Source organism: Malaclemys terrapin, chromosome 1 (genome assembly GCF_027887155.1).
Source record: "Malaclemys terrapin pileata isolate rMalTer1 chromosome 1, rMalTer1.hap1, whole genome shotgun sequence".
Taxonomy (NCBI): Eukaryota; Metazoa; Chordata; order Testudines; family Emydidae; genus Malaclemys; species Malaclemys terrapin.
The window spans coordinates 310844117-310857621 of NC_071505.1; the positions used below are offsets into that span (position 1 = coordinate 310844117).

The following is a 13505-nucleotide window of genomic DNA, read 5'->3' on the forward strand; positions in this document are numbered from 1 at the left end:
AGGATGTACTTCTTCACAAAACACACAGTCAACCTGTGGAACTCTTGCCATGGGATATTGTGAAATCCAAAAGTATAATTTGGTTAAAAAAAAGAATTAGATAAATTCATGGAGGCTAGGTCCACCAATGGGGTAATTTAGCCAGGATGATCAGGGATGCAGCCTATGCTCTGGGTGTTTCTAAACCCTCAACTGCCAGAAGCTGGGAGTGGACAACTGGGGATGGATCATTCAAAATTGCCCTTTTCTATTAATTCCCTCTGAATCATTGGTCACTGTCCACTGTTAAAAGACAAGATACTGGGCTAGATGGACCATTAGTGTGACTCAGTATGGCTTCTTTAGTGAGGATGGCCCTGAAGCTGTCACTTGCCAACCCCAACAGGGTCAGTAAAACCCATTGTGTTGGTTACTGGAGTACGTTGAAGATTTGCCCCTACTTCCTCAACACTGTAATTCAATGGTGAATTTTACCAGTGTTCTGTCAAATAAGGCGTAGTTCCTCTGAATCATGGAGCCACATTTGTGTCAAGTGTAACCTGATTGACATCTCAAGCACTGCAAACTGTACTCTTGAATGAGTCATATTCTCAAGACAGTCTAATATTCGTTGGCATTGATAGATTAGGTCTTTGACCTGAGAAGTTAGCAAGAAATGTTAATGAGCCTAACATTTTCCATCAGCTATATCACTTAGGTTGCTTCAGTTGATTTTGTGGTGCCCTCAGTGAAGTAAGCAGTGTCCCAGTATATGATAGGAAGCATCTGAACTGATTCTGTCTAGAAGATTTGTAGGGCAGCTATGTGGAATTCTTTAAACACATTCTTTAAGCATTATTGCTGAGATGCAGCCTCTTGGCAAGAATCCACACTTGCTTACAAAACCTCTTCTCAGGATAGAGGCCCTCAAACTCTCCTGCCTCCTAGTCAATTTACTTCATCTTGGAGCTGTCAGTATTGTTTTATGAATATCTTATACTTCTGTATAAAACAAAAAAGTCTCTGTCTACATCAGCTGGCTGTTGCAGCTTCTTGTTCTTAAATTTTGTTTTATAGAGATATTCCTGAAGCTTTCAAGGTCCTTAAATGGTGATCTATTATAAAAGGTATCTTTAGAAAAGAGATTTTTTTCTATACTGTTCTATAAAGATAGACATCATTATAGATCAATCTCTTCCCCACATACTTGAGAAATCTGTAATTGTTGCCTATTATTCTATTCCTTTTTATATACTTATGCACATTGTTTCACAAACTGCTTGTAAAAGGAATAGTAGTTAGAACACCAAGGAGTGCCTACTTTCCATTGTGAGGACTGGTGCATGTTCCTTGCTGGAAGCAACAGCTTTAGAATTTTGAGTTTCAAAAGTGCAGCTTTGGTCACAGGCCAGAATCTGAATCCAAGAATGTTGATACTTTCTGATGTACATCTTCAGAGAACAACTATTACACATACACCTCTACCCCGATATAACACTGTCCTCGGGAGCCAAAAAATCTTACCACGTTATAGGTGAAACCGCGTTATATCGAACTTGCTTTGATCCGCCGAAGTGCGCAGCACCTCCCCCCCATCCATCTTGTACTATCATAATAGTAAAAAAACCAAGTAGGATCCTCTTGCTTATATTACCTCGATTTGAACATCAGAGGGTGGAAGTAGAGTGTACTTGGTGGGGTAAGACCTTGGTCCTGGAATTTTCTTACCCTACAGATCTGAAGCAGGCAAGGTGTGTTGACTTTTGGAGCAAGATATAAGAGCCTTCTGTTTTCACATACTTTTATCTAAGAGGGTTAATTGTGCCATATACATATGGTTTATTTGTGTGGTGGGAGCTTTTTATGGCATTGGCACCTGACATTGAGTGAATTTTAAAAAATAATTTTGTGCAACCCAGTAATCACATGATGAGTACAGTATAAATCTAAAATTAAATCCACTAACAGAATAACCAATTGCTTTTTCTTTTTATAATTTTAGGCCGTTTTGGCCAAACAACTCCACCACTTGTTGATTTTCTTAAAGACATTTTAAGAAGATATCCAGAAGGAGGACAAATTCTAAAGGTATAAAATAAATTGTACTTATTATTGTTAAGTAAATATACCCCACAGATTAATGTTATTTTAAACATTGTTAAATATGCTGTAGATTGTTTTACTTCATGAGATGTTTATTCTGATATTAGTACATATATCTTTCCATAATTTTCCATTTTGGGGCAGTGTCAGATGAGGTGTTGTTTTTTAGTTTATGACCTATTCTTTTTGCTCATCACAAAAGAACTACGTATTTTGTAAAAAACATGAAGAGAAACAATTGATTTTTATTGGATACTTCACTTCATAATTATTTCATGTTAATTACTGAAACAAAAAGCATCACAATGCATCTTATGTGAGGAGGCCAACTGAACCTTTAAAATTTGCTTGTTACATAAATATTCTTTACCATCTCACGTTGCAACAAATAAAATAGTAATATGAATAGAACTTATTTTAAGTTACATTGCTTTTATTGAATACTGTATCTGAGTAATTCCAAAAATTGTTTGTCTCACCTCTCCATAGTGTTGATATAATTTGGAAGATTATTGTATTAATTTTTATTCTGAAATCTGTGATATTCTCCAATTACCTAAACCATCTCCTCCTGTTTAACCATCTCTCTCTCTCTTTAATGTATCATGACAGTACTATAAAGTAACATAGTTTAGATTATAAGCACTTTTAAGCACTTCAGAGCAGCGATTTTGTCTGTATTTTTATTTTTCTGTAAAACAGCTAGCACAGTTTTGGAACAATACAAATAATAATGAGTCCATTAATTCCATAGGAGCAGAAAAATATTTCTAGTAAAGAATTGAGTTGCAATAACAAGATACATCAATAGTTGTCCCTGGATGTTTAAAAATGAAAATAGTGCTAATTAAAGGTGGTGTCATATTGCCAGCTCTGGAGACTGCAGGCCTATATCTCTCCAAGGGTTAGAGTATAAAGCAGGGGTCTCAAACTCCCGGCCCACGGGCCATCTGCAGCCAGTGATCCTCCCCAATGTGGCCTTTGGGGCTCCAGCAGTTTTGGGGCCGGGTCTCTCCCTTGGCCCCACCTGCCACCCCTGGGCACTCTCCCCTAAGGGGCCCCGGCAGTGCAGCGGAGCTGAGTGGCGTCTGCCTGCTCGCTCCAGTGGCTGCCGGCCCCTCACTGTGGCCCAGGGGCGGGATGGGGCTGTGCCTCCACACGCTGCCCCCGCCCCGAGCACCCCTGTGGCCAATGGGACACTGCAGGGGAGGTAACTGGGGGCAGAAGCTTGTGGAGGCCTCCCGGCCCACCCTGCCTTGGAGCCCCAGGTAAGCCCTGCACCCGCGACCCCGTCCCACAGCCTGCATCCCCACCCCATCTCCACATACCCCCTCCTACCTCCAAACTCCCTTCCAAAGCCTGCACCCCCTTCCCACACACTCCCCAGCCTCCAAACTTCATCCCAGAGCCTGCATCCCAGACCCTCCCCCACCCAAACTCCTTCCGAGAGCCCAAGCTCTCACCCCTTCTACACCCAAACTCTCTCCCAGAGCCTGCACCCCAATCCCCTACCCCAGATCTCCTCCCACACCCAAATTCCATCCCAGAGCCTTAGGCAGGTGGGGGGCAGAGTTTTTTGGGGGAGGCGGGTTCTGGGCGGCATGAGTGACATTGGCCTTCTGGGAGGATTTGAGAACTGGCACTGGCCCTAAGGTAAATTGAGTTTGAGACCCCTGGTATAAAGAAAAAAAAACCTGTAGTACTTGGCCTACATTACCAGACTTTTTGGATATGTCAGATAAAATGATTAGCAGTGGAACAACCAACAGTTTTATTACTTATATTGTCATCACTAGGTTTCAGATTTCCCATCTTGTTAAGAAGAATGGGGCAATTAGAGCTTTTTTCCCCTCTGCAGACTTCATAAGACATCACCACATTGAAAAGTTTTCTTTGCAATCATACAGGCTAGAAACATTTTTATTTATTTACTTACTTTTTTATTTCTGTTAAGTGAAATCTTAAATTGTGAAAGAACTTGATCAGAGCAATCGATAAGATGTATAGGTGTTCCATTTCTGTAGCACAGTGTCCCAGTACTGCTTCTAGGAGGAGGCCCTGACAAACCAGTCACTGGCATTTTTTTTTTTTTTTTTTTGTGGTAGGGGTTAAATTCCAGTATCAGAGTCCCAGCTGTAAATACTCTAAACTGAAGCTCTCAGGTGCCTGTGATCTGAGTTAGGTGAGAATTGTCTATTCTCACCATGGGAGGAGAGAGGCAAGGTTTGCTGCCCAGAAGCCAGGGCAGGAAGTTCTAGAACTGCCCTGTGTGTGCTGATTTGTTTGCAGAATGTTAAGGAAGTATTGACAGAAACTTTGCTGCTTTTATTTTGATTTAAGGGTTGGGAATTCTTTAAATACATAGTATTGAAATGAAACAAGCCAAAAAATGTAGTGGTTTCTTAGAAAGGGTGTCGGAAGAAATGGTGGACTGCAACTATTCAAATTGATAGTAGTAATGTGTGTAGGGGTTTAATGATCTCTCTGTATCTTCCTGCACCATTGTTGATGATGATTATTATGGGCGCAGCTAAGCAACACGCAGCAATTCTGTTGATACATTACTATTTGATGAACTGTGACTATTTCTCTTTCTTCTCCATCTCTCTGACTATCTTTTAGCATGCATTTGTTGTAGTGTTGACATTAGCAAGAAGTAGTCTACGCTGTTTTTATTTAAGTTTGCCATTTGCACATATGTGGAACAGATGGGTTGTTAGAATGAAAAGTAGAGAGATTGTCTAACATCTAACTTCTTTCAAGACTATGGCAAACATGTTTTCTTCTTCTAGTGCTTGTTCATGTCAATTCCAATCAGGTGTGTGCATGCACACGTGCACGGCAGCCATAAGATTTTCCCCCTAGCAATATCCGTCGGGTCGGCCTGCGTGCCCCCTGGAGTCGCATCTTCATGGCGCTTGATATAGGGCCCTGCCAACCCACCACCCCCTCATTTCCTTCTTACTTCCAGTGATGGTTAGCTGGAACATCCCTTGCTCTTATCTTGACAAGCGCTTTGGCAGTGTCTGTGTATATAGTCCTTACAAGTAGTTAGCTTCGTGTTAGTTTAGATTAATTAGAGTTAGTTCTTACGTTTTCTTTGGGGGGTTCCCCCTCATCGCTCTCCCGGCATCGGGGCATGCTGCGGTCTCCAGGTTTCAAAACCTGAGAGGTCTGCTGCAAGTATATGCCTAGAAATGATCCATACACTTTGTTTGAAGTGTTTAGAGGAGAGCCACCAAAAAAGATTGTTGTAGGATCTGTAAGGGGTTTCACCCCAGGACATTGAATGACAGGGATCAACTCCTGAAAAGCCTTCTGATGGAGGCTGTGCTCCATCCCCAGTCTGACCGTGAGTCAGTGGATCCCGCGCCGAGCATCTCCTCCTCAACGCGGAGCACCCCGGCGCTTTCGGCATGGGAATCGGTGCTGGGGAAAGACTCTTCTAAAGACTCCCAGCACCGCCATGGCCTAAAAGAGAAACTTGAAGAAAAGATCTTTTGGTGCCTAGAGATGTATTTGGTGGTCCAATAAAAATAATGCAGTATCTAAGGACCTGCAAACACTTACACATGTGCTAAACCAGGGGTTCTCAAACTGGGGGTCAGGGCCCTTCAGGGGGTCATGAGGTTATTACGTGGGGGGGGGGGGGGTTGTGAGCTGTCAGTCTCCACCCCAAACCTCGCTTTGCATCCAGCATTTATAATGGTGTTAAATATATAAAAAAGTGTTTTTAATTTATAAGAGGGGTCGCACTCAGAGGCTTGCTATGTGAAAGGGGTCACCACTAAAAAAGTTTGAGAACTACAGTGCTAAACTTTACTACTCTGAGTAGTCCCTCCAAATGTAAGCATGTACATAAGTGTTTGCAGGATTAGGTCCTAATATACTGATACTCACACTGTTAGAATTTTTCTGTCAATTTCTGTTAGTAATGCTCTTTTGACTATATTGTCCTTTATAATAAGCCTTCTGCTCTGAGTAATTTAACAGTACTGCAGTTAATTGTCACTTCCATATTATCCTGGATTGTATGAAAAATCAAGTATGTAAATAGAAACATAGTCCTAATCACATATCGTAGAAAACCAAATATAGAAAAATAAAAATTACATTATTCATGTTTGGATGGTGGTGCAGGTCTAGGGAAAGGAGGTGCCTCACAGTCCTAGGGATCACCCCCTTTTTATATTCTTCCTTACCTCCTTCATCCCTCAATTATTATGACTGCTCATCTGTTGAAAAGTGAGCTGGATGCTGTTCCCTTCAAAGACAGTAGTTGCCGCTCTCAACAGAGCTGGAGCGGGGCTGCTGCAGAATAATACATGGGACTCCAGACCTCCAATATTCCCCAAACCAGAGCTCAACACAATGCCCCTGCATTGCTTCTTGCTTGATTCCAGTCTGAAAGTTACAGTGTGATCTTATCCCCTTCTTCACATGTTGCGTTACTGCTAGATTGCTGTGTTAATCCAGTTTGCGATAGTTTAATAAGGTAAAAATTTATAATTTGACATTTTTAAAATTGTGTTTAAGTATGATAGTTGCCCTCTAAAATAAAATTCAGAAATGCCTATTTTAATTTAAGTAAATTGGAGAAAATCACACTTGTTGAAAATATATTGAAACATTTTTTAGACAATGACCTATAATTATTTTCTTCATTCAAGTTTGAAAGCTATAAGTATAATATTAAAGTTAGGGTGAAGCATAAAATTATTGCAATCACTTAGAGGTTATTTTGCTCTCAGGAACTGATCCAGAATGCAGAAGATGCTGGTGCCACAGAGGTTAGGTTTTTGTATGATGAGACTCAATATGGAACAGAATCTCTCTGGTCGAAGGACATGGCACAATACCAGGGTAAATATATTATTTTTAGCTCATGTTCTCTAATATGTGTGTGTGAGTCCCAATGGTTCAGTAGTCTGCCATTTATGCCCAGTAGGGCACTCGTTGAATCCATGCATTCAAGGGCAGAATTTGACCCTTATGAACAACTATTCAAATTTGTGTACAGCAGATACTTTGCACAAATCCAATAGTTAAGTGGGCCAGTAACCAATCTGCATACACAAATTAAGCCTACTAGTAATCTACAATCTTAGTGCTTTAGGCTTAGGTACCTCAGGAATAGTTAGTGATAAGTATTTGGGTGGGAGTCATTCAGGGGAAATCCCAAGGTGTTGAAAGAAGTGATAGTGTTGGTAAATCATTAGTTTTACTTTCCCAGTACCCCAGCATGATAGTAGGAGGCACTGGGTTGAAAATGACAACACTCTTAATGAAATCCAGGAAATGCTAGTAGTTACCTTAAAAAAGAAAAAAAAAGGGGGGGGGGACAGCCTTTCAGAGAATTTTTAGTTAAATATAAAAGCTACCTCTACTGAAACTGCAACAAGTGTGATTCTTTGCAGTTCCTCAAATAAATACTTAACTACAATGTGAAATTATTTTGTACTCATGTCTCAAGTTAGTGGTAATATAATTCTGATAGTTGGTGTTTCTTTTTTTTTTTTTTTAACCCTTCAACCAGAATGAGGCCCTGTGTTTTTCTGTGGGCTAGGTAGAGTGGGAGGAGGGCACTTGAGGTTTAAAAAAAAAAAGAGAGATCTGCAAAGGAGTTTGACTCGTAGGTGAACAACAGGTAGGACCAGAGAAGCATATGAATGACAGGTTGGGGGAATTGTACTGTAACTTTTGCCATATTGCATATTTGTTTGTATATATCTGTTTTTCTCGCCTTTTAGACTGTACACAGTTTAGGGCATGGCCTTCTATTTTTGGACAGTTCCTAATACCATGGGGCCCCAACCAATGTCTTTAAGTGCTCCTAGAATACAAATAATAATAAGACAATAGTGCTTCGTAGATTTCAAGTTGGAATCTGAGAATAACTTGCAGGTTGGGTCTAAGGGGTCTAAGAAGTCTCACTGAGATCTGACAAAATGGCTGAGGTAGAATACTCTGAACTAGCATTTGTATAGTCTTGTTTTTGGGATCACATCACATTACTGGCATCACAGAGCTGAGAACTTTCTGAGGAGCTGTTTGTGTTTGGGGCACATGCATACCCTCTCATGACTGAACAATTGGAGCTCAGGTTATAAAAGAGCTGTCCAAACTGCTGAAGTTCCCTAAGGTCATTAATCTCTTAGTATTCTACCTGAAGTCTCATTCTTACCTGGGGGAAGCTAGACTCCATACCTTAGAAGACAAAAGTGCTTTTTGTTTTTATTTAGATAGCGCTAGTTCACTTAGGAAATTACCTAGACTTTTTAAGCTTTGGGGATTGATTTAAAGGGCATGCAATTTCCATACAATGGCTCTTTAAGTGGATTAGTCTGAGCATTGGGATGGTATACATTAGCTAGGTTAAAAATACTTGAGAGTGGACTTATTTTGGAATATTGTGAAGGTTGCATATTAGAATCATAGAAATATCAGGGTTGGAAGGGACCTCAGGAGGTCATCTAGTCCAACCCCCTGGGAGAAGAAATTCTTTGGCACCAACATTGGTGTCAGTGATAATATTGGCATCAGGTGGTCTTGAAGGCAAAGGTCCCTGGTATGAGCCTGGCTCTAAAGGGACAGTTGGGAGGAGGCGTCTCTCAAAAAAGATGGAACAGTCTCCCATTGAAGAATATACAGATAGTACATTCCCTGAAGACCGAATTGGGTCTTCTTTAGTCTCTCGCCCAATGAAAAATAAATTCCAGGAGCACATGGGGAGAATGGCTAATATCCTGCAGTTTATAGATTCATAGATTCTAGGACTGGAAGGGACCTCGAGAGGTCATCAAGTCCAATCCCCTGCCCTCATGGCAGGACCAAATACTGTCTAGACCATCCCTGATAGACATTTATCTAACCTACTCTTAAATATTTCCAGAGATGGAGATTCCACAACCTCCCTGGGCAATGTATTCCAGTGTTTAACCACCGTGACAGTTAGGAACTTTTTCCTAATGTCCAACCTAAACCTCCCTTGCTGCAGTTTAAGCCCATTGCTTCTTGTTCTATCCTTAGAGGCTAAGATGAACAAGTTTTCTCCCTCCTCTTTATGACACCCTTTTAGATACCTGAAAACTGCTATCATGTCCCCTCTCAGTCTTCTCTTTTCCAAACTAAACAAACCCAATTCTTTCAGCCTTCCTTCATAGGTCATGTTCTCTAGACCTTTAATCATTCTTGTTGCTCTTCTCTGGACCCTCTCCAATTTCTCCACATCTTTCTTGAAATGCGGTGCCCAGAACTGGACACAATACTCCAGTTGAGGCCTAACCAGCACAGAGTAGAGCAGAAGAATGAATTCTCGTGTCTTGCTCCCAACACACCTGTTAATGCATCTCAGAATCATGTTTGCTTTTTTTGCAACAGCATCATACTGTTGACTTATATTTAGCTTGTGGTCCACTATAACCCCTAGATCCCTTTCTGCCATACTCCTTCCTAGACATTTCTTCCCATTCTGTATGTGTGAAACTGATTTTTCCTTCCTAAGTGGAGCACTTTGCATTTGTCTTTAATAAACTTCATCCTGTTTACCTCAGACCATTTCTCCAATTTGTCCAGATCATTTTGAATTATGACCCTATCTTCCAAAGCAGTTGCAATCCCTCTCAGTTTGGTATCATCTGCAAACTTAATAAGCGTACTCTCTATTTCAATATCTAAGTCGTTGATGAAGATATTGAACAGAGCCATTCCCAAAACAGACCCTGCGGAACCCCACTTGTTAATACCTTTCCAGCAGGATTGGGAATAATTAATAATTACTCTCTGAGTATGGTTATCCAGCCAGTTATGCACCCACCTTATAGTAGCCCATCTAAGTTGTATTTGCCTAATTTATTGATAAGAATATCATGCGAGACCATATCAAATGCCTTACTAAAGTCTAGGTATACCACATCCACCACTTCTCCCTTATCCACAAGACTTGTTATCCTATCAAAGAAAGCTATCAGATTGGTTTGACATGATTTGTTCTTTACAAATCCATGCTGGCTATTCCCTATCACCTTACCACCTTCCAAGTGTTTGCAGATGATTTCCTTAATTACTTGCTCCATTATCTTCCCTGGCACAGAAGTTAAACTAACTGGTCTGTAGTTTCCTGGGTTGTTTTTATTTCCCTTTTTATAGATGGGCAGTATATTTGCCCTTTTCCAGTCTTCTGGAATCTCTCCTGTCCCCCATGATTTTCCAAAGATAATAGCTAGATGCTCAGATACCTCCTCTATTAGCTCCTTGAGTATTCTAGGATGCATTTCATCAGGCCCTGGTGACTTGCAGGCATCTAACTTTTCTAAGTGATTTTTAACTTGTTCTTTTATTTTATTTTATCTTCTAAACCTACCCCCTTCCCATTAGCATTCACTATGTTAGGCATTCCTTCAGACTTCTTGGTGAAGACCGAAACAAAGAAGTCATTAAGCATCTCTGCCATTTCCAAGTTTCCTGTTACTGTTTCTCCCTCCTCACTGAGCAGTAGGCCTACCCTGTCTTTGGTCTTCCTCTTGCTTCTAATGTATTGATAAAAAGTCTTCTTGTTTCCCTTTTTTCCTGTAGCTAGTTTGAGCTCATTTTGTGCCTTTGCCTTTCTAATCTTGCCCCTGCATTCCTGTGTTGTTTGCATATTCATCCTTTGTAATTTGTCCTAGTTTCCATTTTTTATGACTCCTTTTTATTTTTTAGATCATGCAAGATCTCGTGGTTAAGCCAAGGTGGTCTTTTGCCACATTTTCTATCTTTCCTACCCAGCGGAATAGCTTGCTTTTGGGCCCTTAATAGTGTCCCTTTGAAAAACTGCCAACTCTCCTTAGTTGTTTTTCCCCTCAGTCTTGGTTCCCATGGGACCTTACCTATCAGCTCTCTGAGCTTACCAAAATCCGCCTTCCTGAAATCCATTGTTACTGACTGGGGTTTTAGCACCAGAAACACCCTGTGTCCTTTTTGACATTTTGGAATGGCAGACAAAGGGCAAGGTTGTTTTCCTTTATTCCCAGGTTTACTCAGTCAAACAGAAGATATTTGACTCTTTCCAGTGTTGTCCCCACCAGTATCAGAGAGAACCAGTTGTATGTATCTCGTGTCCTTGGAGGGTTATCACTTTTTATTGTAGTACCCCTCTGCTAATTCCATACTAGTCTGTGAAGCCTAGAAACTCTCCAACAGTAGCAGGATGTCCATGACTGTTCTCTTGGGTAGAGAATGACATAAAGTGGATGCTATTTGGAGAAAAACATATTCCTCTGCTTCTTTGGCTTCTGAATGGCAAATTATCTCACTGTTATGGACTGTTATGTCCAGATACAGCTGTGCTTTTAATCCTGTTCTGCACTCTTTACTGGATGACGGGAAGCAGCTAAGAGCTTTGTTGTTGAGAGTAGAACATTAGTCAGACATGCATTAAGAGTATTTTGGCACCTCAGACTCTACTGACAGAGCCATGGCCACTAGTGTAGCTCTAAGGTTATGTTCGTGGCTCAGATCATCAAGGCTGGCACTAAAATCACAAACATTAATAGAGGATCTCTCCTTGGAGGGTTCAGTTCTTTACAGTGATAAGACAGATGGGACTCTAGAAAGAATCAAGATCAGAAGGGCTAAGCCTGATCCGTCGGGTTTTCCCAGGCATCTTCTACTTCAAAAACGAGACTTTTTCTACTTCCCTCTGATAGCACAGACAGTCCTGTCTGTGCAGCAGTAACAGAGAACACAGTCTCAGAGGAGATGCTAGCCTTTTGCCACTGTTGGGTCTGCTCCTGCTAAAAGACCACAATACAGAAGCAGGATCCCTCCCTGCATATTCTCTGAGAAACAGCAATTTTATTGGAATGCTATAGAGCTATGAGTCTCTCTCTGGAATTAAAACCATGTCTCTCATTGTTTGACAATGCTTGGTGTGAGATTACCTTGGATCATTGGGTGGTAGATTCCATTGGAGATGGTTACTCGATCCAATTTCACACGAGGCCACCTCACTTTCCAGTTCTCTCTCTCTGGGGACCCCTCTGATGAGAGACTATTCTGGGAGGAAATAATCTCTCTTCTATAAAAGGGGGCTATAGAGGATGTTTCCCTCCAGCACCAAAGGAAGCGATTATATTCTAAATATTTTCTAATACTGAAGAGGGAATATTGTCTGAGACTCATTCTGAACCCAAACAGTACTGTTACAGTCCAGAAGGAATTTTACCTTGAAGCATCACAAACTAAAGTGGACAAGGCTTTTGTGTTGGGTGAAGGATAAAGGCTTAGCCCCGTACTGGCCAGAAGCCCCTGCAATTTTAGCATTTCTCTTTCATTTAAAATCACAGAATTTAGCAGCACCTTCCCTAAAAGTTCATCTAGCAGCTATATCTACCTATCACATGTTGATTAAAGACAAGCCTCTATTCTCTCACTTCAAAGTCTCCAGGTTTCTCAAGGGAATGACTAATGTGTTTCCCATTGCTAGAGGTCCTTATTCAGACAACAACTTGAAGCTGCTTTTAACAATGTTAATGGGCCTACCCTCTGAGTTCCTGTCTTGAGCTTCTTTAGAACAGCATTTGTAATGTCAATTACCTCTTCTTGAGAGGGTTAGTGAGCTCATTGCCTTCATGACCTCTCCACCTATTCCAGCTTTATACCTAAGAATTTCATCTGTCACAGTAGGTCTTCCTCCCTGTTTTCTTCTCCTGACCTTATGCCCATCCACAAGAGATCTGTTTACACTCTTTTGCCTGGCCAGGACTAAGCCCTTTAGAAAATCTCATAGACTGTTGCCTACAGGGAAAGGTGTAAGGTCCAGTCTAGAGGTAAACAGACTCTTTCATAATGGATTAGGAAGTATATTGAACATTGTTGTTCATTTTAGCCAGAAAACCATTACCTCTGGGTTATAGACGCATACCACTACACCTACAGCTACCTCTGTATCTTGTTTGCGACAGGCCACCATTGCAGAGATTTGCAAAGCAGTAACATGGAGTTCTTTTTCCTAAGTACTATTCATGGGACTTGAAATCTGATCTGATGCTCAGTTTGGCAGAGTAGAGCTAGAGTTTTAGCCTAGAACTCCTCACCCACTGTCCTCTAATGGGGCACACTACTTGCTTATCTCCCATAAGTGGGAATGCACAGAGGCCCTCAGAGAAAGAGGGATTACTTACTAGTAATTGTTGTTCTTCGAGAGTTGTCTCTGTGCATTGACATTACCCACCTGCCTTCCCTCTGCCTTGGAATTCTTTGTATTTCAGGACTGTGTGGGTTTGGGAGGACGAACTGGGGTGGGCTGGGGGGCATGTTCTCTTATATTAAAAGGAAATTAGCCATTGGAACAGTTTACCTAGAGTTGTGGTGGATTCTCCATCACTATCAATTTTTAAAATCAAGACTGGATGTTTCTTCTAAAAGATGCGCTCTAGTTCAAC

The 13505-nt window shown here is 41.1% G+C and overlaps 1 protein-coding gene across 9 annotated transcripts in view; it reads left to right on the forward strand.

Annotated features, from left to right (window-relative positions):
* The window catches only part of SACS (sacsin molecular chaperone), a 244919-nt gene that overhangs the window by 177443 nt on the left and 53971 nt on the right, over positions 1–13505 (forward strand). For 8 of the 9 annotated variants that reach the window (XM_054015428.1, XM_054015429.1, XM_054015430.1 and 5 more), the window contains 2 exons: positions 1982–2067; positions 6834–6945. In XM_054015428.1, coding sequence (XP_053871403.1) covers positions 1982–2067; positions 6834–6945 — 198 coding nt within the window. Of the gene's footprint in view, positions 1–1981; positions 2068–6833; positions 6946–13505 lie in introns of those variants that run through there. The other variant, XM_054015437.1, reaches the window with a different exon arrangement.